Source organism: Protopterus annectens, chromosome 8.part1 (genome assembly GCF_019279795.1).
Source record: "Protopterus annectens isolate FY-2018-M chromosome 8.part1, PAN1.0, whole genome shotgun sequence".
NCBI lineage: Eukaryota > Metazoa > Chordata > Ceratodontiformes > Protopteridae > Protopterus > Protopterus annectens.
Window position 1 is genome coordinate 339251358 of NC_056742.1, and position 26151 is coordinate 339277508.

Sequence of the window (26151 nt, forward strand, 5' to 3'; positions counted from 1 at the left end):
AAGAAATCTGAGGTGTCTTCTGCAACTTTGTCTGATAAGGACATGCAGGTATGCCTCCTTGAGATCTAGAGTTACCAGCCAAGACCCCTTGCCCAGCACGGGAAGGAGTTGCTGTAGGGTCAGCATTTTGAATTTTGGCACAATGAGATAAGTATTCAGTGCGGACAAGTCGAGAATAGGCCTCCATTGTTTTTCTTTTCTTGGGACAAGGAATAGTCTGGAATAAAATCCTTGGCCTTGTTCTGTGAGAGGAACGTTTTCTATAGCTTTCATTTGCAATAGGTTGGAAATTTGTTTTAAAGCCTCTGCCCTTTTATTTGGTGGCAGGTTTGGCATGCCTTTTCTTTTTGGTAATGTATGAAAATGGAACCTGTATCCTTTGTCTATTATTTGCAGTGTCCATTTGTCCCTTGTAATACTGTGCCAATTTTTTGAGAATAAAGATAGCTTTCCGCCCAAAGGTGCTTCCAATTGAGCCCTGGTTGGCGGGTTCAAGGCAAAGTCATTGAGTCTGTCCTTGTGCAGCAGTTGTAGGTCCTGCACTACCTCTCTGGTTAGGAGGCTGCCATTGATGTCCTCTGTAGGAGCCTCTAGCTTGCCCTCTACCTCTGGCACCCCTGTTCTTGCCTCTTTGAAATCTCTCTGTGTCTGGAAAGGACCAATTCTTAGAGGGCCAATTTCTGCTGAATCTTGGTGGTTGGACCTGGAGAAAATCTTTGACTGTTTGCACAGATTTAGCCTTTTCCTCAAATTTCTTTAAGACCTCCTGAGCAGTGGAGCCAAATAACTTTTGCTTTTCCAGTGGCGCATCCAGAAGCTTTGCTTTAACATGATCTGGCAGAGTTTGTTCCTTCAGCCAAGCATGCCTACGTATGACTGCACCTGTCATTGCTGACCTACATGAAGCTTCCAATGCATCATAACCACACTGCAGGAAATGGTTGCTAACCTGTTGGGAGTTATGTACCAGATCCTGAAGTGACTTGCGATCTAGGGGTTCAGGTGAAGACAGTTTTTTATGCAATTCATCTAACAAATACTCTTGGTACTGTATCATATGGAATTGACAATTTAATGCCTTCATAGAAAGAGTGGAAGTAGTATACACTTTTTTACCCCATCTCTCTAAAGCCCTGGACTCCCTTTCAGAGGGGAGTGGATTTTTAGTGGTGGCAAGATGCAACCCCTTTAGGGCCCTGGGAAATAGTTTCAGGGTCAGCAGAGTGGGCCTTGTAAAGGAAATGATGCGAGTCCGGGAGCCTGTAATACCTATCGGGTTTGACAGGAGCCAGAGGAAGGGAGTCAGGGGTAATGCTAGACTCAGAGTACACATCATCAATTACATTCAAAACAGGAGGAATAGCCAAAGGTCTATGCTGAGGTAAATGCAAAAAAAGTCCTTAATCTCTTCCTGGAATCAGAGAATTCCTGGCCCTGCCATTTGAAATGCTCTCTCATGGAGTGTTCCTTCGTTGAAGGTCGTGTGTCAGGGCTGGTAACTCGGTACGTAAAAATCAACTACCAATCATTAGAGGACCGGAGTTCCGCTGTGGCGACCCCTAACCGGGAAAAGCCGAAAGAAAGACAAACAAACTTGCTGCCCCTCGCTTTACGTGGGGAAGACAAACTGTAGATTGAAGGACAGGATTTTGAGGCATATGTCAGCTATTAGACTTAAAGACAAGCATAGTGCACTCTCCCTACATGTAGAGAAATATCCAGGACATAGCCTTTTATTTTAGGCCCTACAACACATTAAAGTAGACAACAGGAAGAGTGATGTTTCCAGCTACACTGAATACTGTGAAACAAGGTGGATTATTGAACTGGGGGCTAATAGGCACCCAGGACTCAATGGTGTGGTGCCTTTAAGACCGATTCTGAATAGGCGTAGACCTTGCATCCAAAAAGACTAATTCATTTTTTTTTTATTGCTTTTAGAATGTGATTGGTGTGTTTTTATTTAAATATCAAGTGAATTGTTGTGTATTATATATGTCTGAAGAAGGGTTTTGTACCCAAAAAGCATTAGCATCTTGGTATATTAAATTATATTTGTTTATAGCCTGTTGGTCTGTGGATCATTTTCGCCTGCTATTTATCTTTGTTGGATTACAGACCTTTACTACCTACCACTTTTGGGGTTTTACTTTTAACTTCTGGACTAAACCATACAAGACTAATAACCTCAAACTAGCCAAATGAAGCAGCATAAAATAGCTTTCCTCACAGAGAACCTTCTGCTCTTAGTATACTGGCTTTCAGTTGATCCACTACAGTTCCTCACTCCCACAAACCTCAACATACAAAGGCAAACTGCACTGCAAAACCTGCTAGAAACCGACAGCTCAACCAGAGAGGTCTTATAGCAAGTGCACGTGACTATATAGTAATAAAGCAAACAAAACCACACAAAAAGCAATTTTATCTAGGGGTAAGCCCCATATGGGAGGATTCAAACGCTACACCACTTTATTCTCCATGAGAGATAGCTGTACATGGGAGAAAGACTGATTACTAAAACAAATAAAAACCTGCCTTGCTCTTTTTCTGGAATACTGTGAGCAATGAGATTTTACAAAGCCATACGATTTTGTACAACTTAAGCATGAGCAAATCCATCCTACATGGAGCAAGCAACAGCACACAAGGATATATAACCTTGAGCAATTATGCCCCTGCAAGTACAATACAAGTAATCTCATTCTGAGCAAAGGCAACCAAGCTTCAAACAACATTAAGACTCTCCGGAGAGGATCAAGTGGAACCAAGGCTTTAAACCAGAGGCCAGAGCCTGAAATAGAAGTTATGTCCTTACCATAACGTTCCATGTGGAGTGTTCATCTCGCCTTTTGTTCTTACACATGGGTTCGGAGCCGATCCTCGGCTCCGTGTCGGCCGCTTGCAAGCTCTGTATCGAGAAGAAGCTCGAGACAATCTAATACCCACAATCCCCCTCTGCCTTTACCTCAGATCTAGTTTGCAAGCAAACCAGAAGTCAGAGAGAGCACACTCATGCTTACATCACATATGCACAGAACTAAGAGTCTATATATATATATATATATACACATATACGATATATATACATGTCAACTATATACACAACAACTGCAATGCAGAAGCAAAATGCCCCAGGCCAGGCACCAAAACTGAACGTTCTTCCTAAGGGCGGGAGGGTGGGAATGTAAGAACAAAAGGCGAGATGAACACTCCACATGGAACGTTATGGTAAGGACATAACTTCTATATGTGATAGTGTTCAATCTCGCCGTTTGTTCTTACACATGGGTAGCGTCCCTAGCTCCTTGTTCCTGAGGAACTCACGGGAGGACGTTCTTGAGCACAGTGGAACCAAAGGTTGCTCTGTCCCTAGAAACCTTGTCTACCTTATAATGAGAAATGAATGTATGTGGCTTAGACCAAGTAGCAGCCGCACAAATAGCGTCTAGTGGTAGGCGAGCTGCATGACCCAGGGATGTAGACACTGACCTTGTTGAATGTCCTTTGGGTTTGTGCAAAAGAGTTTGATTTGAAGAATCATAGACATAGATGATACAATCTGTTAACCACTTAGAAAGAGTTCTTTTGGTAACCGCTACTCCTTTCCTGTTATCAGCAAAGGCTACAAAAAGTTGATCAGTTTTTCTGTGATCTTTTGTTCTATCCAAGTAAAACCTTAGCTGTCTGTGAACATCTAATTTGTGCAACATATACTCCATTTTATTGGAGTGATTCTTGAAGAAAGTGGGTAATTCAATGGACTGATTAATATTATTAATAGAACAAACTTTAGGAAGGAAAGATGAATTAGTGCGTAGAGAAACTCTGTCAGAGTGAAAGATCAAATAAGGGTGCTTAATGGAGAGAGCTTGAAGTTCAGATACTCGCCTAGCGGATGTAATGGCTACCAAAAAGAGAGTCTTCCATGACAAAAATTTCAATGGGCAAGAGGAAGCTGGTTCAAAGTGGGGCAACATTAACTTAGATAACAATAAGTTTAGACTCCAAGGTGACGTAGGAGATCTAATTGGTGGTCTAATATGAAAAGCCCCTTTTAAAAAGGCTTTACAAAGTCTGTGGGCCATAACAGGAGCCCCACATTCTACCACATGGAAATTAGAAATGGCAGCCAATTGAACTCTTAATGTGGCAGGAGAAGCACCCTGATGGAACAAGTCTGTTAAAAACTCTAATATTTTATTCAAAGGAGCTATAACAGGATCCACCTGCTGTGTAATCGCCCAGAATACAAATCGCTTCCATTTACTAGTATATGTTTTAGTAGTGGAAGCTTTATGAGAAGCCACTAATATATTCTGAACTACAGGCGAAAGAAGATCAGACCTGGCTAAGTTGGGAATTGGAGCAGCCAAGCTGCTAGATGGCGGGACAAAAGCGCGGGGTGAGGAGCCCCTGACGAGTGAGTCAATAGATCTGGCTCTGGGTCCAGGATCCAGGGTCCCCGAATGCAGTGTGTCATCAGGAAGGGGAACCAAATTTGACGAGGCCAGAATGGGGCAATGAGGATTATTGTCCTGTGTAGGTTTCTGGCTTTCTGGAGAAACTTTGATATCAGGGGAAAGGGAGGAAAAGCGTACAGGAGTCCCGGGGGCCAATCGTGAATCAGAGCGTCCTTGGGGACTTCCCCTGGAGGGGGTAATAGGGCAAAGTAGCTCCTGCATTTGGCGTTCATTGGAGACGCAAACAGATCGCAGGACGGCTGGCCCCACGTGCGAAAAATCTTTTTCGCAACTGATTGTTTTAGGGACCACTCGTGCGGTAACAGAATTGCTCTGCTCAGCCTGTCGGCTATGACGTTGGATGACCCCGGGATGTGCGTTGCGATCAGAAAGCGACCCGTGGACTCCGCCCATTGCCAGATTCTCATGGCCTCTTCTGCATAGCTGATAGGACTTGGTTCCCCCTTGCTTGTTTATGTACCAGACTACCGACATGTTGTCCGTCTGAACTGCAATAGTTCCCAGAGGAAGAAGGGGAGTAAAGTGTTGCAACGCTAGAAACACTGCCCTCAACTCTAGAACATTGATGTGCAGATTGTACTCTAAATTGGTCCATTCGCCTTGGACTGTCTGTCCCTGAAAGATGCCCCCCCACCCTATCAGGGAAGCGTCCATGGTCACCGTAACTGTAGGCGTGGGTAGCACAAATGGTCTCCCCTTGGAAAGGTTGCACGTTTGGAGCCACCAGTTCAGGTGTGTTTTGCATGTGTTCGTTATGAGAATCTCGTGTGTTAGAGGTAGTTGTTGGAACGACCATTGTGCAAACAGTAGCCATTGTAGGACTCTCATGTGCAGTCTTCCCAAGGGTATTGCAATAAGAGAAGCTGACATGAGTCCCAAAACCTTCAGTACCAGTTTTGCTGGAGATTTCCTGGACAAGAGAAGAAGACGTATGTGAGTCTGAAGTGAAAGTATCCTTTCTGGAGGAAGTCTTAGAATTAACTGATGTGTATTTAATTCCGCTCCTATGAATAAGATACTTTGTGATGGCTGTAGTAAGGATTTTCCGAAGTTTACGGAAATTCCTAGGTGAATACACAGTTGAAGAGTATAGTCTCTGGCCTGTACTAGTTGACGCTGGGTGGTGGCAGGGAGGAGCCAGTCGTCCAGATACGGAAACACCTGGAATCTTTGGCGTCTCAAGTGAGACGCTACCACTGCCATGCATTTGGTGAAGACCCTGGGGGCTGAGGTCAGACCAAAGGGCAGGGCTCGAAATTGAAAGTGACTGGCACCCAGCCGGAAGCGCAAATGATCTCTGGATGCCCTGGCCATTTTGATGTGGTAGTATGCATCCTTCAGATCTATTGAGCACATCAAGTCGTCCTTCCGTAAGAATGGAAGGATCGATTGAAGCGTGACCATTCGGAACTTTTCTTTCTTGACGAAGGTATTGAGGTCGCTTAGGTCCAGAATGGGCCTCCAGTCCCCTGTTTTCTTTGGAACTAAAAAGAACCTTGAGTAAGTCCCGAATCCTTTCTGGTCCGCTGGGACTGGTTGGATGACTCTTTTTTCTAGCAGCTTTGAAATTTCTATAGCTGCTGGCTCTAGATGGGCGGTACATCTGGGAGTCTTTTCTTTGGAATGGGATGGGATAGAAAAAGTATGTTGTAACCTCTGGTAACCACGCTTTTTACCCACTTGTCTGTAGTTATGTTTTGCCAGGCCTGAGGGTATAAAGCTAAGCGACCCCGACTGCCTCCAGAGCAGGACAGTCGGGCCTCCTCTCAGGAGTGCTGGAAAGGTTTACCAGGGAGTGTATCCCTGTCACCTTGATTCTGCGGACCCCCTCTGCCGCGAGGCGGCGTCTTCCACCTCTGCCCCTCCTCTGCCTCTAGAAGGGCATCACCCTGTGTGCCTGGGAAAGATCCTTGGGGTTTTCGAAACCACATTTTTCCACCACGTTGCCCTTTGGGGTACGGTCTGGTTGGGGTGGAAAAACGGACTCCGACAGCAGACAGAGTCTTTCCCTCCTGCTCACACCGGGTAAGGGTCTCCTTTACTTTGGGGCCAAAGAGAGTGGCACCGTCAAATGGGGCGTTAGTAAAGGAAGACTTGAAGGCTTCCATAAGCGAACATAAGCGCATCCAGGATTGTCTGCGAAGAGCAATCGCTGAAGCTGCTGCCCTACTCGAACCTTCGGCTGCGTAAGAGATCAGCCTCATGGACGAGTTTACAATGGATGTAAGGGTATTAAGTTGCGCTGTCACTTTCTCTGAGACAGCAGCATCCGTAGTACCCTGGAGGGTATCTCCCAACTCTTTGACTAGATCCCTCTGTAGTCGTGTAAAGTGGGTCAAATAGTTCAGGGATCGCATGGAAAAAGCCGCTGAACTAAAAATGCGCTTCCCATACCTGTCCATAGTCCTAGAATCTTTATTAGGGGGATGGACAGATGAGGAAGATTCCGACATCTCCTTTTTCGTGGCCGCTGCCACCACCATAGCGTCCACTGGAACTCCTTTTGTTAAGTAAGTCTTGTCCTGGGGTGCAGTGATATACTTATTGGGTTTCCTTGGGACTGGTTCCACTGTGTCAGGAGCCTCCCACGCCCTTCGAGCAATAAGTTCCATTAATTCATCGAAGGGCGGAGTGACCCAGGAGAAAGAAGGGCGAGCACCAAATGCCTTCAGCAAGACTGACTCATCCTCAGAAGGGGGTAGGGACTGCCAGACACCTCTCTGTTTTAGGATCTCCAATATGTCAGAAAAAGAGACATCTTCTGAAGGTGACTTAGGGGACCCTTCTGACTCATCTAAGTCAGTATCGGATGTCAAGGATTCTTGTGGAGAATCCAAGTGTCTCCTCTTACACAATCTTTTCCTAGGGACTTCTTCGTGGGGAGCATCCGAAGAAGCCTCCGAGGAAGAGGGGGCACCCTCCAGGGGTGGCTGAGACACCGGTGCTCGACGCTTGGATGTGGCCGTGGGTGCAGAGGAGGATAACGGCCCTTTATGGGGAGGAGAGGTTGCTTCTACTGATGTGGTTGTCTGGGTAGACAACACCTTCCTCATCAGATCGAAAGCCCCGGGGCCGAGTCGAAGAATCTCCCGGTTCCGAAGAAATGGGAAGAATCCCGAAACAGGCACGAAGGCATCGACCCGAGGACGGAGCCGAATCGATCCGCGCCGAGGCCCCGAGGGAAGGGTCGGAACCGAACGTCGGTTCGACTCTCGGCCCGGAACCAAGGACAGATCGTCGGCTCCGAGACTCCGGTGCGGGTCCGGAGTCGAGGTGAGAGGAACAGACCGAGAGAAGGACGGTTCTGGACCCGAGGGCTCCACAATCAGAAGATCAACCTCTTCCGGCTCCAAAGACTCGACAGGTCTCGGAGGAGGAATGGATGGAGACAATGGGAGGCCTTCAAGTTTCGACACCAACTGGGTGGAAGCTGAAATAAGTTTGGATAGGGCCGAATGCTCCAATAACTTCTGCACCACACGATCCACATCGACATCTGAGAGCTTAGAAGAAGAACGGGTCGAAGGAACCGAAGACGGAGCCGACCTCAGAGTCGAGGGAGGGAGCTCCATCACCGGTTCCAAGACTCGAGGCTCAGGAACCGACACCAGTTGAACACTCGGCCCCGAAGTCTGTGGAACCGATGATCTAACTTTACTCGAAGAGCTCGGAGCCGATGACTTGGGCTCCGACGTCTTCGATTCCTTCGAGGATTTGGATGCCTGGTCTGAAGCATCCAGAGCCTCCTGAAAGGAAGGTTTTAATAACCCTCTGTCCATGAGTTTCCTGCGCCTATCTGTCATGACCCTCCCACTAAAAGAGTGACAAATTGAACAGTCCTCTTGTAAGTGGAGAGGGCCAAGGCAGTAGACACAGGAACTATGGTTGTCAGAAACTGACATTTTTTGGCCACACTGGCAACGTTTAAAGCCTGATTTAATTTTCTCAGACATTTTCCAGGAAAGAGAAAAGTCAAGTCCAGTATAAGAGTCAAGTCCAATAGAAAAAAGTCAAATCCGATGTATATGTCAGTCCGGTTGTCAAATTTAAGCAGGGGTGGTAGGCCCCGAAAAACTCTAACCAGTTAAATAAACTTAACGGTACCGAGAAATTCTACCTACACACACACATACACTAAGAATACCAAAAGGTACTTTCAGAACAAACTTTTCCTAAAATATAACAAAAATAAAGTTATATCTTATCTCAAGATGCTCAAGCTAGCTCCCAGCGATGCGAACGCAGCAGCGGCAAACTAGATCTGAGGTAAAGGCAGAGGGGGATTGTGGGTATTAGATTGTCTCGAGCTTCTTCTCGATGCAGAGCTTGCAAGCGGCCGACACGGAGCCGAGGATCGGCTCCGAACCCATGTGTAAGAACAAACGGCGAGATTGAACACTATCACATCTAATGATACCCTAGGTGACAGTGGCAGGAATTACTTAGCTCATACAGAAATAACTGACAATGATCCCTGATCTTACTTCCATGCAAGGTCAGGGATCAGAGGACCCTAAATCACAATTTACTTTTATTATGTACTTCTCAAAACATTCAGAAAAGAGAGAGGGGAAAGTTGGAAAGCATAAGGACTCTTCACTGCAACTGGAAAGTGAAATATTCCTCATTAGCTTCCCTTTTCTTGCTGAACCAAGCTAGAGAGGATATGGACTCTGTTCCTCTAAGAAGCAAAAAGGATGGCTTCTCAGGTGCTCCAATCAACAATGACAAGACAGATACCTTTAATTCTCAGCTGCAAAACCGGTCTTATAGGTACAGGCCAGAACATATTACAGCACATTTACTTCTATTACGTGAACAGCTGCAAAGGTGATGGGGGTGGGTTTGGCATAATGGTTAAGTATTTACCTCAAACACAAGCTACAATATTTAATTCGGACCTCAGATTACTAGTTAGGCTCGAAACTTATTCAAACATGTCTATGGCTCTCCATCAGAGATGTATATAACATGTCTATATGTAAATCTGCATGGGAAGTACAAGCACGTGTAGCCCTCTTTAAATATCACACCACAAACAGGCTGCCAGTTTGGGGGGAAAAAAGGCTCCGAATTCAGCCTCTGCTCCAAAACTTTTTTTTTAGTCAACACTTATTAAACTATCACATTTTAATTTGTAACATGGGTTTACAAACATTAATGGATATGAAAACCCATATCATAGTAAGTCTTCATTATTACTGTCGTGCAGTACAAGCATTTCTTTTAACAATTTTCTCCCATTCCAAGTTAAGTTGCTCAATTCCTGCCTTTCCTTAAACCTCACTCCTCCTTCTCCTGAACACTATTCTGCATGTACTGTTCTCAAAAACTATATTTATTTCCTCTGCAGAAAAGTCTACAGGAACAGATGGTATTCTGGTAGAAGCTTAGAAATTAGGAGGGAAGAAAGTGATAAAAGACATAGAAGGATTTAACAGTGTTTTACAAAGAAGGGAAGCACCAATAACCTGAAAAAAAGCTGTGATGGCTGTAATACCTAAAGACTTCAAAGACATACCAGATCCATCTTCATATAAGCCCACTTCAATTTTAAACCATGATTATTAAAAAAAGTGTTTTAAGTCTATAATGCCAGAATTGATAAGATATAGATCAATGTGGTCTTGTGGAGGGGAAGCAAACATTTGACAACATTTAACAGAACAATGATGATGATTCAGAGGAAAGCAGAATGTAAGAAAATGCCACTATTGTTGGTTGCCTTGATGCAGAGAAAGCATCTGACAGAGTAAGCTGGGATTTTATGAGTAGGGCAACAAAAGCATATGTACATACATACATTTCAAGCACAGGTATTAATGCCTCTCTAGCTTGCCAATATACCAAAACAGTTGGTCACATAAGTGCCCAGGTTGTTCTTAAAAATATCTAAAGTAGCGCTTGCTTTAAATGTTGTTTGGCAGTCTGTGCCATGCATCAGCTGCACTCTCCGAGAACCAATTAGTATACTTCTCATTTCTATAGATTCTTCTAAATAGGTCTGATGATTCTCTGCTACTTTTTCATAACAGCAATGCGAGTCCGGTCACAATAAAGGAGGTCTTCAATAATTCAAAACGATGCAGCCATATACACAATAATACTTTATTCCACTAAAAGCGTTCACAGAGTAGTAGACTCCATTCAAAACAGCACATAAAATTAATTGTAAATCATGGATTAAGCGCTTTCGTCTCCGTTCGGAGACTTCATCAGAATCCATGAAATAAGAGCATCAAAATCCTTTTATACAATTGAGATATAATTAGCTGGCATCTGATTTAATTAATTAATTACCATTTCTTAAAGAACCAACATACAACCAGTACTTGTGTATAAATTCTCATTTTTGAAAGATATCTGATCAAAATAAACTATGACATTGTTTTATAAGAATGAATATTAAAAATAAGTTTATATCTCTATATATTTATATATATATATATATATATATATATATATATTATAAGCAGAACAAAAATCTATGATTATAAAAAATAAAAAATGTATGTGTATAAAAAATAATAAATATATATATATATATATATATATATATGGGAACAGTAAATAAATATTTTGTATGTATATAAAATATTTTTATATAAAAGATATATTCCAAAATACCTATGACATATATTTGATATAATATATGTATGAATAAATAACCACTTAAAATAAATTTAAATTTTTTTTTATAAAATTTTTATGCAAAAAGTGTAAAAACGTGTAAAAAATGTATATGTATATACAATATAGATACAACAAAGTCAAAATGAGAAGGATGCATGTGTACAGATCTGTAAAATTAGTAATTTTTTGGTTAAAAACTCTACTTGTTTTTAGTATACCTATCCTTACTTGTGTTTCTTGGGGTCGGCTGCAAGCCTTTTCATTGCTGGGGTGATGGAGATGTGGTCGTTCAGACCCTTCCCACAACAGGAATCCAAGTCTAAGCTGCCACATAATTTCTTTAAATTCCAACTGAGTCTCCCAATCAACCCCCCTCTCGGGACACTTCACCCCCTCAATCACCCAGAATTTAAAATCAGCATTTTTACAAACTAATACATGCCTATACAAGGCATTATTTTCATTGTTTTTGTTGATGTCTCTCACGTGTTCATAAATTCTGGATCTTAAGTGTCGTTCTGTTTTCCCAACATAACTCCAACATATTTTACAAAACACAAGATATACCACCCCTTTAGTGTAACAACTACTATAACCCTTATCTACTAGAGTCATTCTAAGACTGGGTATTCTTATCTCTTTTTGTCCTGCTATAAATGCACACTGTGCGCATCTACCGCATTTAAATGTCCCACGTTTTGTACTTGTTCCTTGAATATTCATCTTTTTACTCTCTAAAATATTCTTAATGTTCCTATTCCTTCTGTAACTGTACTGTATATCCTTTTGAAATACATCAGTTTTAATGGACATTTTCCTAAACATCCCCCAGGTCTCATTAATACATTTTCTAAGCGGTCCTATTCCATGACAGTATGTTAGGGTTAGATATGGTACTCCATTTAAATTATTGCTGTTACTATTACAACTCTCAAATTCTAAACAGCTGACGTTCACATCCTTGTTAGTCATATTCACATAACTGTTTCTTAACTAATAAAGGGATGTATTTTTTATTAAATCTTCCTTCTTGAACCTGATTTTTCACATCATATATCAATTCGGGGGGGGTATCCTCTCTCTTGGAACATTTTGCCAACGTTTACAATCGCTTCCACAAATTCGTCTTCATCTGAGATCATCCTTTCCATTCTAATCATTTGTCCCTTTATAATATTCTTTTTTAATACATATGAATGGTAACTGTCAAAATGTAAATAAGCGTTGGAAAAATGTTCCTTTCTAAATATGCTGGATTTAAAACATTTATTTAAATAATCCTTGTCCAACCTCACATCCAAATAATGTGTAAAATCCTTACCAATTTCATGTGTAAATTCTAAAAATGGCGTAGTTTGATTAATATAATCCACAAATTCATCTTATTGGTTGACCCATTCCACAAAACAAAAATGTCGTCCAAAAATCTGTAATATTTGACCATGTACTTGTAGTATTCAGAAGAAAAAATGTACCTAATTTCCCAGTATAACATAATGATGTTAGCATATATAGGGGCACAGGCCGAGCCCATGGCCACCCCTTCTTTTTGATGCAAGTATTCACCCTGAAAGTACAGATAGTTGTATTTTAGAACTAATTCCATACTTTCAAGTACCAACTTAAATTCATCATTAGTTAAAAAATTAATTTCCGTTAACATGTCTTCAAACCACACCATCCCCATATCTTGAGGTGTAACGGAGAACAAATCCTTTACATCAATTGTAATGAACATACTATCGTCGTTGTATGGACACTCACCCATCTTAGTCAAAAAATACCATGAATCAATCAAAATATGACAATATTTTTTAGGAAACATCTTCAATTTAAAGTCTACATAAACCGCCAAAGGTTGGGTCTTGGATCCCGGAGATGAAACAATTGGTCTCATAGGAGGATCGTGAATAGAATTATGGACCTTCGGTATACCAAAAATACCCGGTATGACAGGTTTCGGGACTTTAAAAAAAATGTATAGGTCAATATCAATGAAACCCTGCACCAAGTTATCTTCTAATATTATGTCTATCTGTCTATATGATATATTTATTTAATTTCTAGAAACTCTGCTGTATTTGGTCTCATTATCTAAGATATCCATCATCTTTGTTGTATAATCCCATTTGTCCGTAAGTACTACGCCCCACCCCCACCTTTGTCCGGTTTCATAACTCTTATTTTATCATTACAACTAAGCTCTTTCAATAAATTAGTTTCAATATCTGTTAAATTATTAACCACTTGTCTATTAGATTGATATGTCATACGTATTCTCCTAGTTACACATTTCTCAAAATTCATAATTTCATGGTGTAAAGGGGGATTGAATGTGCTCAATCTCTTTGGTGCACATTCCTTATTTAAACAACTTCTGTCCCTATACATATGCATAAAATTTAATTTTCCCGTAAATAATTTGATATCTAACAAGATATTTTCAATTTTAGGGAATTTTGTAGGCACAAAAGTAAATCCTTTAATAAATTAAAATAATCGTCATTAACCTGTATGTCAGAATAATTAAAAATATTAAAATTACTACCGGTACAAATAATATTTTGTCTGGTTTCTTCTAATTGAACCTCTGTTTTAGTTTCATCCGCACTAATATTAAGTACTGGTTCATCATGTATTACCCTGTGTAACCTCACCCCATACTGGGTATTGTTGTTCCCCATCACCTGTGCATATGTAGGTTGTTGTACTCTATTCCGTAATCTCTCTGATCTTCTGGGTTCTTCTAGGTCTAAAGGGATGGCATCCCTAACATTATTAACACTGCCCCCACAATCTGTATAAATGCTGTTCAACTCCTTGTATATCATGATCATAACGGTGTTGGTCTCTGACTACATGGTCTTGCTCACGTCTTCCCCTTTTATCCTTCCCATAAGACCATGTGTTATAACCACCATTGTACCTTGCATCACCCCTCCAAATCCTATTATATTTTGTATTGAATGTGTAATCACTGTGGTGTTTGTTATTATTAGAATCTACATAATATGCCGTACCCCTATCATATTCAGCTAAATCTCTTTCCAACTTCAACAGTTTTCTGTTTATGTTGGTGTTAGTAGAATGATCAACATCTTGTAACACTCTCAAACAAATGTTTTTATGTTCATCTACTGAGAATAAAAGATCAGAGCTAATACGCTCGTACAATACATCAATTTCTTTAAGCATTTCCATGTTTTTAATGTTCCATTTTATCATTTCCTTCAGAATAGCCAGCCCACAGTTATTTAAAATATCACAAATAATTTTAAAAAAGTCTATCATCTTTGGCACAGTTTGGAAATTTGTTTAATCTCAACCCCTTTGGTATTATTTTCTCTTCCACACATTTCTCAAAATACCAATTCTCTGAAACCAAAGATTTATACTTAGTTAATTTAGTTTTTAAAGTCTTACACAAGTCCTTGTATGTCGAACCTCCACGTTTATCGTTGTTCGCCTCTCTGTGGTTAATTTTAAATGAACGATTAAACCAAGTGTGGAAGTCCAAGTTCTTACATTTGTCCAGTATTTCGTGCCCTTCGAACCCATCAGTAACCACATCTTTATTAGACAAAACGCCATTCGGAGCTCTCAGACCATGGTCTAGTACATGCTCCCTTTCTCCTTGATCAACTCCTGCGTCTGACATCATCCTGCTCGTGCCCGCCTTGGACTACTCTGTGCGCACAGAATACAGCTGTCAGAACCAGACGGCACAATGTCAGCCTGTGAATGGGTTTGAATAACCCTAATCAATTCAGATAAAAGACTGTTGTTGTCCATCCTTAAGACTAATTTCCGGATTGCAAAAAATACACTTTTTGCTTAAATATTTTATGAAAAAATTAAAAAAAATTTTTTTAAGTGGTTATTTATTCATATATATATTATATTATATATGTCATAGGTATTTTGGAATATATATTTTATATAAAAATATTTTATATATACAAAATATTTATTTACTGTTCCCATATATATATATATATATATATATATATATATATATATATATATATATATATATACATATTCATTTATTTTTATACACATACATTTTTTATTTTTTTATAATCATAGATTTTTGTTCTGCTTATAATTTATATATATAAACTTATTTTTAATATTCATGCTTATAAAACAATGTCATAGTTTATTTTGATCAGATATCTTTCAAAAATGAGAATTTATATACAAGTACTGGTTGTATGTTGGTTCTTTTAGAAATGGTAATCAATTAATTAAATCAGATGCCAGCTAATTAGATCTCAATTGTATAAAAGGATTTTGATGCTCTTATTTCATCGATTCTGATGAAGTCTCCAAACGGAGACGAAAGCGCTTAATCCATGATTTACAATTAATTTTATGTGCTGTTTCGAATGGAGTGTACTACTCTGTTAACGCTTTAAGTGGAATAAAATGGCTGCATCATTTTGAATCACTGAAGACCCTCCTTTATTGTGACCGGACTCGCATTGCTGTTGGAGTTCTTTGGTGGATTTTCGGTTACTTTTTCATAACCCCAAACAGTCCCAGAGATGGTCATCTCTAAATGCCCTATATTACCTGAATAATATCTCCTCTTAAATATCTGTAAGAGACGATGTACAAGTTCACATATTTCAGTCTTTCAAAATAACTTAAAATGTTCACATCCACGGATGCTTTTGGTATATTTCCTCAGTAATGCTGGATGGCAACTCTGACTTTCTTTGGTTCTGTGTTTGATCCTCTGACTTTCGCTGGTTCTATATTTCCACTGTACTCTTTCCAGTTTACACATGCTTGCTTTCTTATAAGGTTTCCATATTGTTACGCCATACTCAAGTTTGGGTGTAATGTAATTAACAATGACTTCATTTCGGATTTCCTAGACTTGTATTAAATGTAATAAATTAAGATGCTAACACTAAAAATTTAGATCTTAATGTAATCAACATTTGTAACTGGGACTGTATTGGGCTCTCTAGTGCTTACAGAAGTCCAGACTTGAATGGTTAACAACATACTGAATTTTTGAACTCTTCAGTTAAATTGGTAAACAGCGACAGCTTAATTGTGATAAACAACTTCAATTACTTCAGTACTACATGAAATACTTCCAAGTGTTCTCATTATGGAGCTGAATTGTTGATCTTCGCAATTACAAGTTATTTTAATTGGTTTCTATGATGGCTAACAGTAGTCACATTTTAGATTCAGTATGAACAAATACTCAAGGTCTTATTTTAGATTTGACAGTTCAACCATTAGTAACATCAAACATACAAACTTTACAATGCCTGTGTTACACATTAAACTCAAATTAGTATGTGACTGCATCAATGCAGATTTTTTAGGATCTTATAAACTGTTAAACCTCAACTGTAGTGCAGGAGGTGGACACATTATTTGGCTGAGACACTAGTAACTCTGACTCAATTTGTTAAATAACTACAGCAAATACAAAAGTTAACCACAAAGCTAAAAGGACCCTTTAGTGGAAAAAAGTCACTTCTCATTCCATTAAACAAGTGAAGAGTACATAAAAAGCTTCCTATGCCATTTAAACACGGCTTGAATAATATAAATCAAAAATCAAAGGAATATACTTGCACAAGTAAATCACGCTAGTAAGTCAAAGTATGATCATGTTAGCAAATCAAAGTATGAGCATTTACTAACCGCTTAAAATAAATAATAGGAAGAGATATTACAGGTATGTTAATTTTGCTGGCCCTAGCATGTTTTAAAACAAACCCACAGGCAGCAAGATAAAGGTCCTAACTGCACCCCAGATGACCCATGTTTGACTAGTGGCACAGGTGCTGGATGAACTAGGAAGATGGGAATGGGCAGCTAATACTGTTTTACCCACCCTGGGGAGAGGGAGGCCGCCTAGCAACACCTACAATGCAAGTGGTATACCTCTTGATCGGGTGGTTGCACATTTGCAGAAGCACATATGCCCTTCCCAAAGGCAGATAAATAGATACAATTGTTAATAACTAATTCCATCAAGTCAACCACTAAACAAACCTCTTATTCAAAAATTCAAAGGAAGAGAGACCACCTCTGAAAAATATTCTAATCCTATGTCACGAGGAACTGCTGAGAACAAGTCTATCACATCAACAGTATCAAAAATAATTTCCTCTCTGTAAAGTCGTTCTTTTAGCTTGTTCAGAAAATCCCATGAGTCTTAACAAATGGGAGCATTTTATTGTGTACAGCTTCAATTTCCTATCAATACAGGCCACCAAGGGGCAAGTTTTAGAACCTTGTGCGGTAACCTTCAACTAATCTAGTAGAAAGTTCTTCTGAGGTGGTCTCTTCCTTTGAATTTTTGAATAAGTTTGTCTAGTGACTGACTTGATGGAATTAGTTCTTAACAATTCATCTATTCTGAAGGCGAGCTTTTTAAGCAAAGTAAGGGAGTAGCTATGAGATCCATTTGTGCACCCATATATGCTAATTTAGTAATGCTATCCTGGGAAAATAAAGGTGCGTTCAATTCTAGATTTCATAATTGTTGGAACTTAAATGTTCACTTTCTTGATGCTATATTTCTTTTATGGACCAACACCTTAGATGCACTTGAAGAATTTTTTAAATACATTAATTCAAGTACTGAGTTTTTAAAGTTCATTTATCACTGTGTACAGTACTAACTACTTAGATGGTTTGATAAAGAAAAAAAATGGGGGATGATTTTCCTCAGACGTCTACAGTAAGACAACCTTTTCTAGTTTATATCTGCATTTTAGTAGCTGTCACTAACACAGAAAAGCGAATTAGTTTGCTAGGTTGGCTAGGATAATCTCAGAGGATTTTGAGATAGCGTCGCATTCTGACCCAAATGCTCCTTCAGAGAGGATATCCCAAAATCGTTACAGAACTTAGTAGTGAAGTCAAGAAGGATAGCCACAGAAGATTTAAAACCCTGCTTGGCACAGAACTTAAAACTGGTGAGGGTACAATTCATAAAGTTGAAACAGCGAAGAAATCCTTCAATTCTGCTTTTGATATAAAATACTTTTTCAGATAGTTTGAATATAAAAAAGATAATTCAAAATAATTGGGGTATCTTCAATTTTGACCAAGGGGTAGTTGATGTCTTTTTAAACAAATTGTGTATAGGCACCCAACAGGATAACATTTTGAAAACAACTTGGAAAAAACTTAGAATAACTATGTTCCAGGAGAGTTTTGGAAGAGCAATAACATCAGTATGAACAAATGTGGGAGTTGTAGTCAATGCAACTGCATCCTTATGAGGAATACTATAATGATATGTGGAAGAATTATTAATTTACCTAAAAATTGTAACTGCACCACCAAGAGGGTAGTATACATTGCTACTTGCACGAGCTGCAATGCTTATGTTGGCAAGACCAAAAGGTGACTTGCCAAAAGGATGTAAGAATATTACTATGATATCAGGAAATGTAATGAAAATAATGCCTTTTATAAACAATTGAAGGCCTTTTCAGGCCACATCATCTTTAAATTTGCAGTTTTAGAAGACATCCATATAAACCCACATGAAGGTCCCTGAGAAGCACGAGTACAGGGATCTTCAGTGGCAGCTTAGACCAACAAACCCTCTGCACTGAATGATCATGTATCTATAAATACTCCATTATTTATTTCTATTTTTGCTGATTGTGTTTTTTATGCTCATTTTTATTAAATATTTTTCTGAATATTTTGACAATATGCTTTTATGTAATACATGTTTATTGCAAGGCATTTACTGCCGGGCTCCTTTAAGATGTTCTAGGAAATTATTCCAAATAATGATTAGACTTAATTGGTTAAATGTATTTAAACAAAAAAAAAAAGAAGTTACATGACAACTCATTTCATTAACCACGAATTACTGTGGTCAAATTGTTTAGTTCTGACAAAGTCCTGTTCAGTTAAGAACAAAAGGGTTTTCCTCTTAGTTCACATCATTAAACTCCTCACTGACTGAACAGCTTCTGGAATCATGCTGTATACCCAAGGAATACAGGCATCTAGCATGCCCATCATCAGGAAGGGTAAGCCTGCTACAGGCAAATTTTCTAAACAGTCACTCTTGAAAGTTTGGATGGGCCTGGGCACAATAATGAGGGCATGAGAAGGAAAAGAAAAATGTCCTTGGCAGTGACAAACACAGTACTTACAACTTCTTGGTGACAGGAAGGAAATGAAAAAGCACATTTGTTCTCTCAACTTTTGAGCAACACTTGACGTTTTTCTAGAAGGTAGGTTTGGGCCACTTATGGCTGGCCTGACTTTTGAGCATCAACTAAGAACTGGAAAGAGCTTGATATGTGATGCAGCCAGGAAAGTTTAATTAGCCAACAGGTCCTAAAATATGTGGCATTAATCCCATTACCACAGACAGACCTATTCTTAGAATCAAGGTTATGTCAAAACAGTTGAACAGAAACCAGGGTACATTTTCTTAAAGCCTACTGAGACTTTTACTCTGCTGTTGTTAGCAACCCATTCATACTATCCTCATTTACAATCCTTTTAAATATGACCAATAACGTATCAAATTAATTTACTCAAAAGTTGGATATAGTCTACCCCTTAAAACCCTAACATACCAGTTCAGGCATAAGACATTTAATACTTAGTTTGATCAAATACCACCTTAATCCACTTACTCAGAAAAAAATTATTTTCTCACCATTTCTTTGATTGCATTCTTGATCTTTGCTGTGCAGCTCTCACTCACAATGCACTCTTTCTCTAAGTGGTCAAGGACATTGAGAGAGGATTCTAATGGTGTTAATTCACTCTCTGTGTCAAACGTGCAATCTGAAACCACAAGATACATCATCATAATTATGCTATCCTAATTTTCTACTGCAAAATGTATTATAATACACAACACCTTTTCTCAATATTAAACAAAAACAGTAAGTTTATGAGAGTGAAGGAAGTGACAGCAGAATCCAACCAGCTCTGTACTCATGTCACAACAGTTCCTGTCCGACTACAAAAATCAATTGTTTAGCAACCACTATAAACGGCAACAAAAATGTTAGATTTGCATGAGCAGAGTTAATTTACCATTTCTTGAAATGGATATTCTCACTGGGCATTGCCGCTTTACAGGGGAGACTCAATTTAACACATTGCTGACAAAAAGTTATCAATGTATAATGCAAGACAAAAGAGGTACAGCAGTAGTAAAGACAATTCCCAGTTTTCTGTTTTTTCATAACCCAGCAGCACATGAATTAATTTTACTGCTAAATGCATTATGCTATTTTTTTAAACATTTTTATTAAGTTATCACTTAAGACATAGGCAGACATACATTAAAAAAACACACCATACTAACACAATTCATGAATTATACACTGCATATATTTTCTTTCCTTCTTTATAACAGTTATTCACTCCAATATTTACATAAATTGCTCAATTCCTGCCTTTCCCTAAACCTCACTCCTCCTCCAGAACATTATTCTACATGTATTATTTCCATAAATTTCATTTATTTCTGTTATTTGCTCCTACTACTTTCTAAAGAACAGACTAAGTTCTTTTATATCTCAATATTTCAATTACAGTAGTTTTAGATTTTGATTTCCATTTTCTGGCAGTTTATTTTGTTGGAAGCCAATAGCATTAAAATGAAAAAGTTATGTACTTACCATAACACTAATCTGTGATGTTTTCTTAAGTGCGTCTCAGCTATTGTTTCTTTGGATACATCGGATCAGACAACGATAACATTCAGACTACAGGATCTAAGACTCAGGCTCTACCCATACCCATAATTCCCCTCCACTCTGACAAATCCTCACAGAATTTGCCTGACAATATAAAAATAACCCATCCTTATCATACTAGCAAGGAAAAAAGGCCTGAAATTACAGCAAAAACAGTCAAAGACTGTAAATAACACAAGGGTCTTGTCAGGTCCAGTATGATCAACAGAAAGCCCAAGACAAAGATATTTTAGCAGGAGCAGAGGAAGGGAAAGTTGAGGACGACACATGGCTCTAATGTTAGGGTACATAACTCATATCAGATATTATCTTTTCATTTGTCTCACAGTTGAGAGACTCCCCAGCTATTACAAAGTCTGGAAGGATATTCTGGAGAATGGTGGAGCCAAATGAAGATAGAGACCTAGCCTAAAAGTTCAAGCTTGTAATGGGAAATAAATGTATGCACAGTAAACCAAGTAGCTGCAGCACAAATTCAATCTATAGGAACTTCAGAAAAAAAAGCTGGAGAAATAGCAACAGCCATGTAGAATGAGCTTTAGGCTTGTGAAGCGGAGACGATGCTTTGAGACTCTATAAACAATGCAACTAGATAACCACCTGGACAGTGTGAGCTTAGAGACACTATTTCCCAATTTTGCTTTAGAGAAGGAGAGAAAAAAAGTGGCTACTTTTTCTGAGGTCCTTGGTTCAGTGCAAGTTGAAACATAGTTGAAAACATCCAGCAAATGCAATGTGTAAGCCCCCTTATCTGAACATTTTTGAAAGAAAAAAGGCAGGTTAACTGCCTGCTTTAAGATTCATTCTAGAGAAACCATATATGGTGGTTAACAAGACAAAGCCTGATGTTCTGAAATCCTTGATGAAGTAACTGCAAAGTTTAAATTCTGCTGCAGCCACAGACTTGAATTTTTTTGTCAAAAACTGAAATAAAATCATAATATCCCAAGGTGGAACAGGGCTCCCTCAAAGAAGGTTGTAGGGAAGGTGCTCCACAAAAAAAGCCTTGGAAAGTTTCAACAAGCAACTGGAGTACCGTCTTCACCCATGTGGAAACGAGAAGCAGCTGCCAACTAAACCTGAACTTTGGGAAACTTAGTTCCTGCATGAAACAAATCTGCTAGAAACTCAACATTGATATAATGGAGCTGAAAAGTGGTGCAGACCCTTAGTGGAAGTCCAAATTGAAAATCCCCTCCACTTGCTTCTAGAGTTTTCTGGTGGAAGTTTTTTGAGACAATGGCAATATGAAAATCATAGAAAATGAAAGCTTGGAATTTCTAGCCATCACTGGAAATAGAGAAACCAAGCAGTTAGCTTCAGAGCTTTGATGTCCCAGTCAGGCATACTGGGTGGTTTAGAAATCATATCTGGGACAGAGAGAGTCTAGTGCCCAGCTAGGGGATACACCAAGTGTGGTCATAGAAAAGTGTACTATATCTATCAAAGTCAAAAGGGGGCGATAAGAATCATCATGGCCTTACACCAAGTATTTTTCTGCAGAAACTTAATGATGAGGGGACTGGGTGGATAAACATATAGGAGACCCAGGTGTGGACAAGACCATCCCTCAATGACACTTGCTCCTGAGGAATCAGGGCAAAGCAACTTCTGCATTTGGTGTTGGAATAGGTTGTAAACAAATCAAAGCAAGGATGAACCCAGCAGCTGTATATCTTAGTAGCATCCAATTGTTTGAAAGGCCACTTATGAGGCAGAAGAATGGGCTTGTTCAACTTTATCTGCTAATACACTGCAACTAGAAAGCGGTCAGAGAAATTGCCCATTGCCAACCCTCATGGCCATTCAACATAATGGATACAAGCAAGTTCCTCCTTGTTTGTTAATGTACCAGACCACTGACATGTCTGCCTGAACTGCAATCTTCCTGGGGAGGTAGTCATGGAAGGCCTGCAGTGCTAAGAGGACTGCCCTCACCTCCAGAGCACTGACATGAATAATTGTCTCTGTCGAAGTCCACATACTCTGGACAGTCTTCTTGAAATGCCCAGTTGGTTCTCCCTTTCCCAGTAGCCATACTAAGTGAACAGCCTAGAGAAACTAGTGGAGTACGTAGCCATCACTGTATTACTGTCTGTAGATTCTCATAAGCCTGACTGGAAAGTGTATGGATTAGTGTAGGACAGACTTAATACTCCATGTGAAATCTACCATGAGGAACAAGAGCTGACGGAAGTTTCCATACAGCCCAAAAAGATGCAGAATGATCTCACCATGGGGTTTTGGTGAGAAAGAACCAAGGAGGCTTCTTGATATAGAATGTCTAATCTGGATTCCAGAAATTTGGCCATCTGCAAGGTGATGTCTAGGTAGCATCCCATGACAATTCTGTCTGGACATATGTCAATTTGGACTCTTGCAGGCTGACCATGATCACTAGGAAAAAGCATAACTGGAGCAAGGAATCTCTGACACAGATTAGCAGATCCCTCTTGATGGTGGTTATAAGCCAGTCATCTGGGTACTGAAACAGAAACCCCTGTAGTCCGAAATGTGCTGCAAGCATAGTCATTAATTTGAACACCTGAGGGCTGTGGTGAGACCGAAGGACAATGCCCAGAACTGAAAAAAAAAAAATGGCTCAGCTGAAATTAAAAGGAACCTCCTGATCTGCCTGGCTGTCTTTACGTGATAGTAGATGTCCTGTCAGTCCACCAAACATATTCAGTCATCCTTCCTCAGAAAAGTTAAAATGGACCAAATCATGACCATCCAGAATTCTGTCTACTTTGCAAACTTGTTTAGGAGGCTGAGATCCCAAATGGGCCTGAGGTCATAGGTAGGTACTAGGCTATTGGCCCTAGGGCCTATATAAGCCTAGCCAAAAGGTACCCTGGCTTTCGCCACCCAAGAAAATTATTTTCCTGTGCCACTGTAGAGCAGAGCCACAGAAGTGATCCCCGGGGTGAATTTCCTATCTCCCATCCAATCAAGAGTTTTCTTGAAGAATGCTAATGAGGAACTTTGTTTCATATAGATAGGTAGTTTCTTCCGGAGTATGGGAAGTCTCTGGGACATGAAACTATCCCTCCAGCATGTTCTGTTTATAGTGGTGACAATGTTTAGGTCCCTAGAGCATGTAGCTCGTAGGGATTGGGATTTCTTTAAGTGGAGCATGACTAAAAGCTATGGGTTTGACATAGCTTTGTGTGTTAGTCAGAGATCGCCTCTGAGTAGGCGATATGTGACTGAGTAAAGCAGCAGTTTTTTGAGATGGTCTGCGTAGGGCGTCTGTTTGAGGCTGCTAATCCTCTGATGTACTTCTGTGGCCTTTTCAGTTGTTGTAGACTTCTTGTGAGGTACATACCAAAAGGGGCATTGTACTCTATAATGGGTCTAATGAGTGACTAGTAGAGGGCAACAATGACCTCTTTTTCCTGGATGAGAAAACCTTTTGTGATGAGGGTGTGCCACGTAGAATGATTTTCTGACTACTGTGGCGATGTGATTATCAAAGGAGAGACTACTGTCCACCTTTGTCCCAAGGTCTCTTATCACACTGTGTTAAGTAAACTACCGCCTATGTGGTAGTTCATGGGTACAGAGTTTTTACCAAAAGGGATGACAATGCACTTTTTGGCACTGAGCTTGGGGCCATGGCTTGGACACCAAGCATCTGTCTCAGTGAAGCCCTTTTGTAGGATGTCCACATCTTTTGGAGTTTTGATTATGGCTCCTAGTTTGCAGTCATCTGGGAACTTTGTTAGCTAAAGACCTTCTGTGTTAGCCTGTACTTTAGAGAAGCAGATACCAAATAGGAGAGGACCCAGGACTGAACCCTGTGGTACTCCACTTGTCACTGGTCTGAAGTTGGATTTGGAGTCTGCTACTTTCACAGTGTGGGTTCGGTCAGTGAGCCAGCAACCCATCTTGTGATATAGGGATTTATAACTAGTTTAGTGAGTTTATCTACAATTCCAGATTGGGGGATGGTGTTGAAAGCCTTGGCGAGATCTAGATAAGCTATGTGAACCACCTTACCCTCACCTTTGGCTTTGGTGACTGCTTCAAAGAAGTCTATCAGGTTTAGGAGACATGATCTGCCTTTTACAAACCCAAACTGGGTGGGGTCCTGAGTTTGGAGATTACCAGTCTCATTGTTTATAATTTCCATGATGATACGTTCCATAGCCTTGCAGACCAAGCTCGTTAGGCTAATGGGGCGGTAGTTTCTGGGGTCTGTGGTGGCTCCCCCTTTGTGGAGTGGGATAACCGCTGTGCGCCATTCAGTGGGCACATAGCCTGAGATGAGGCTATAATTGAACATGGTACTTAGGTGGGGTGCCAATTTGTTCTGCAGTTCATGTAGAACACAGCCAGGAATGTTGTCAGGTCCCACAGATGCTGTGTTCTTGGCTTTGGATAGTGTGTTTTTTACCTGCGCAGCCGTGATTACAGGAACAGTGCATTCTTCTGGTATACAGATGGGCCCTTTAGGGGATGACAGGGGGGTAAAGTTAGCACTGAAACTATCTGCCAGGAAGTTGGCAATATCAGTTGGTTCTGTATATTTAGTGCCATTGTGCTGTAACTCAGAAAAGATTTGAGTGTTGCCATTGAGATTCTTGACATAGCTATAGAATGCTTTGTGGTTGTCTTTAGAGTCAGTCAGTGGCGATTTTGTTTTCATAACTAGCTTTGGAGGATTTTAAGAGGGATCTCAGCTTCTTACTGAGGCTGACCAGGGAGTTTCTCCAATCATGGGATTTTACTCTTTTCTGCAACAGTTTCTTTCTTCTGTTGTAGAGTTTGTTTATAGCAGGGGACCACCAGATTGGCTTCCCTTTTTTGGAGGATAGCATCTTGGTTCTGTTAGGGATTGCATGATCCATGCACTCGTGTAAGTGCTTATAAAGTGCATTTGTGTAGGATTCAGCAGTCATACCTCTACTGTCCGTCAGCATGGGTGCTGTGAAGTTTGCCACTTCTGTCTTAAGAGTGAAGTTGGCTTTGGAGAAAATTTTTTACTGTGGTTTCCCTAATGGGGGGTGGGGGAGGGATGTGGATGTCTAGGGCAATTAGCTTGTGGTCGGATCTGACCAATGAGGAATTGACCTCTGGTGTGGAGCACCAGTTGCCCATGTTGGTAATAACCAGGTCTAGGATATTGCTGCCCCTGGTGGGGGTGTGGATAAGCTGATCCAAGGCATTGGAATTTCCGAATTCCAGAAAACGGTGAGCACAAGAGTTGGTACATGAGTAGTTTTCCCAGTTAATGGTAGGGTAGTTGAAATCTCCCATTATTAGGGTGTTCGGTTGTACCCTAATATTTTCCAGTGCAT

General features: G+C 40.0%; 1 protein-coding gene across 2 annotated transcripts in view; it reads right to left on the bottom strand.

Moving 5' to 3' along the window:
- Positions 1-26151, bottom strand: part of TERF2 (telomeric repeat binding factor 2) — a 984850-nt gene that overhangs the window by 801724 nt on the left and 156975 nt on the right. For both annotated transcript variants that reach the window (XM_044081913.1, XM_044081912.1), the window contains exon 3: positions 19795-19925. In XM_044081913.1, the coding sequence (XP_043937848.1) occupies positions 19795-19925 (131 nt within the window). The remainder of the gene's footprint in view (positions 1-19794; positions 19926-26151) is intronic.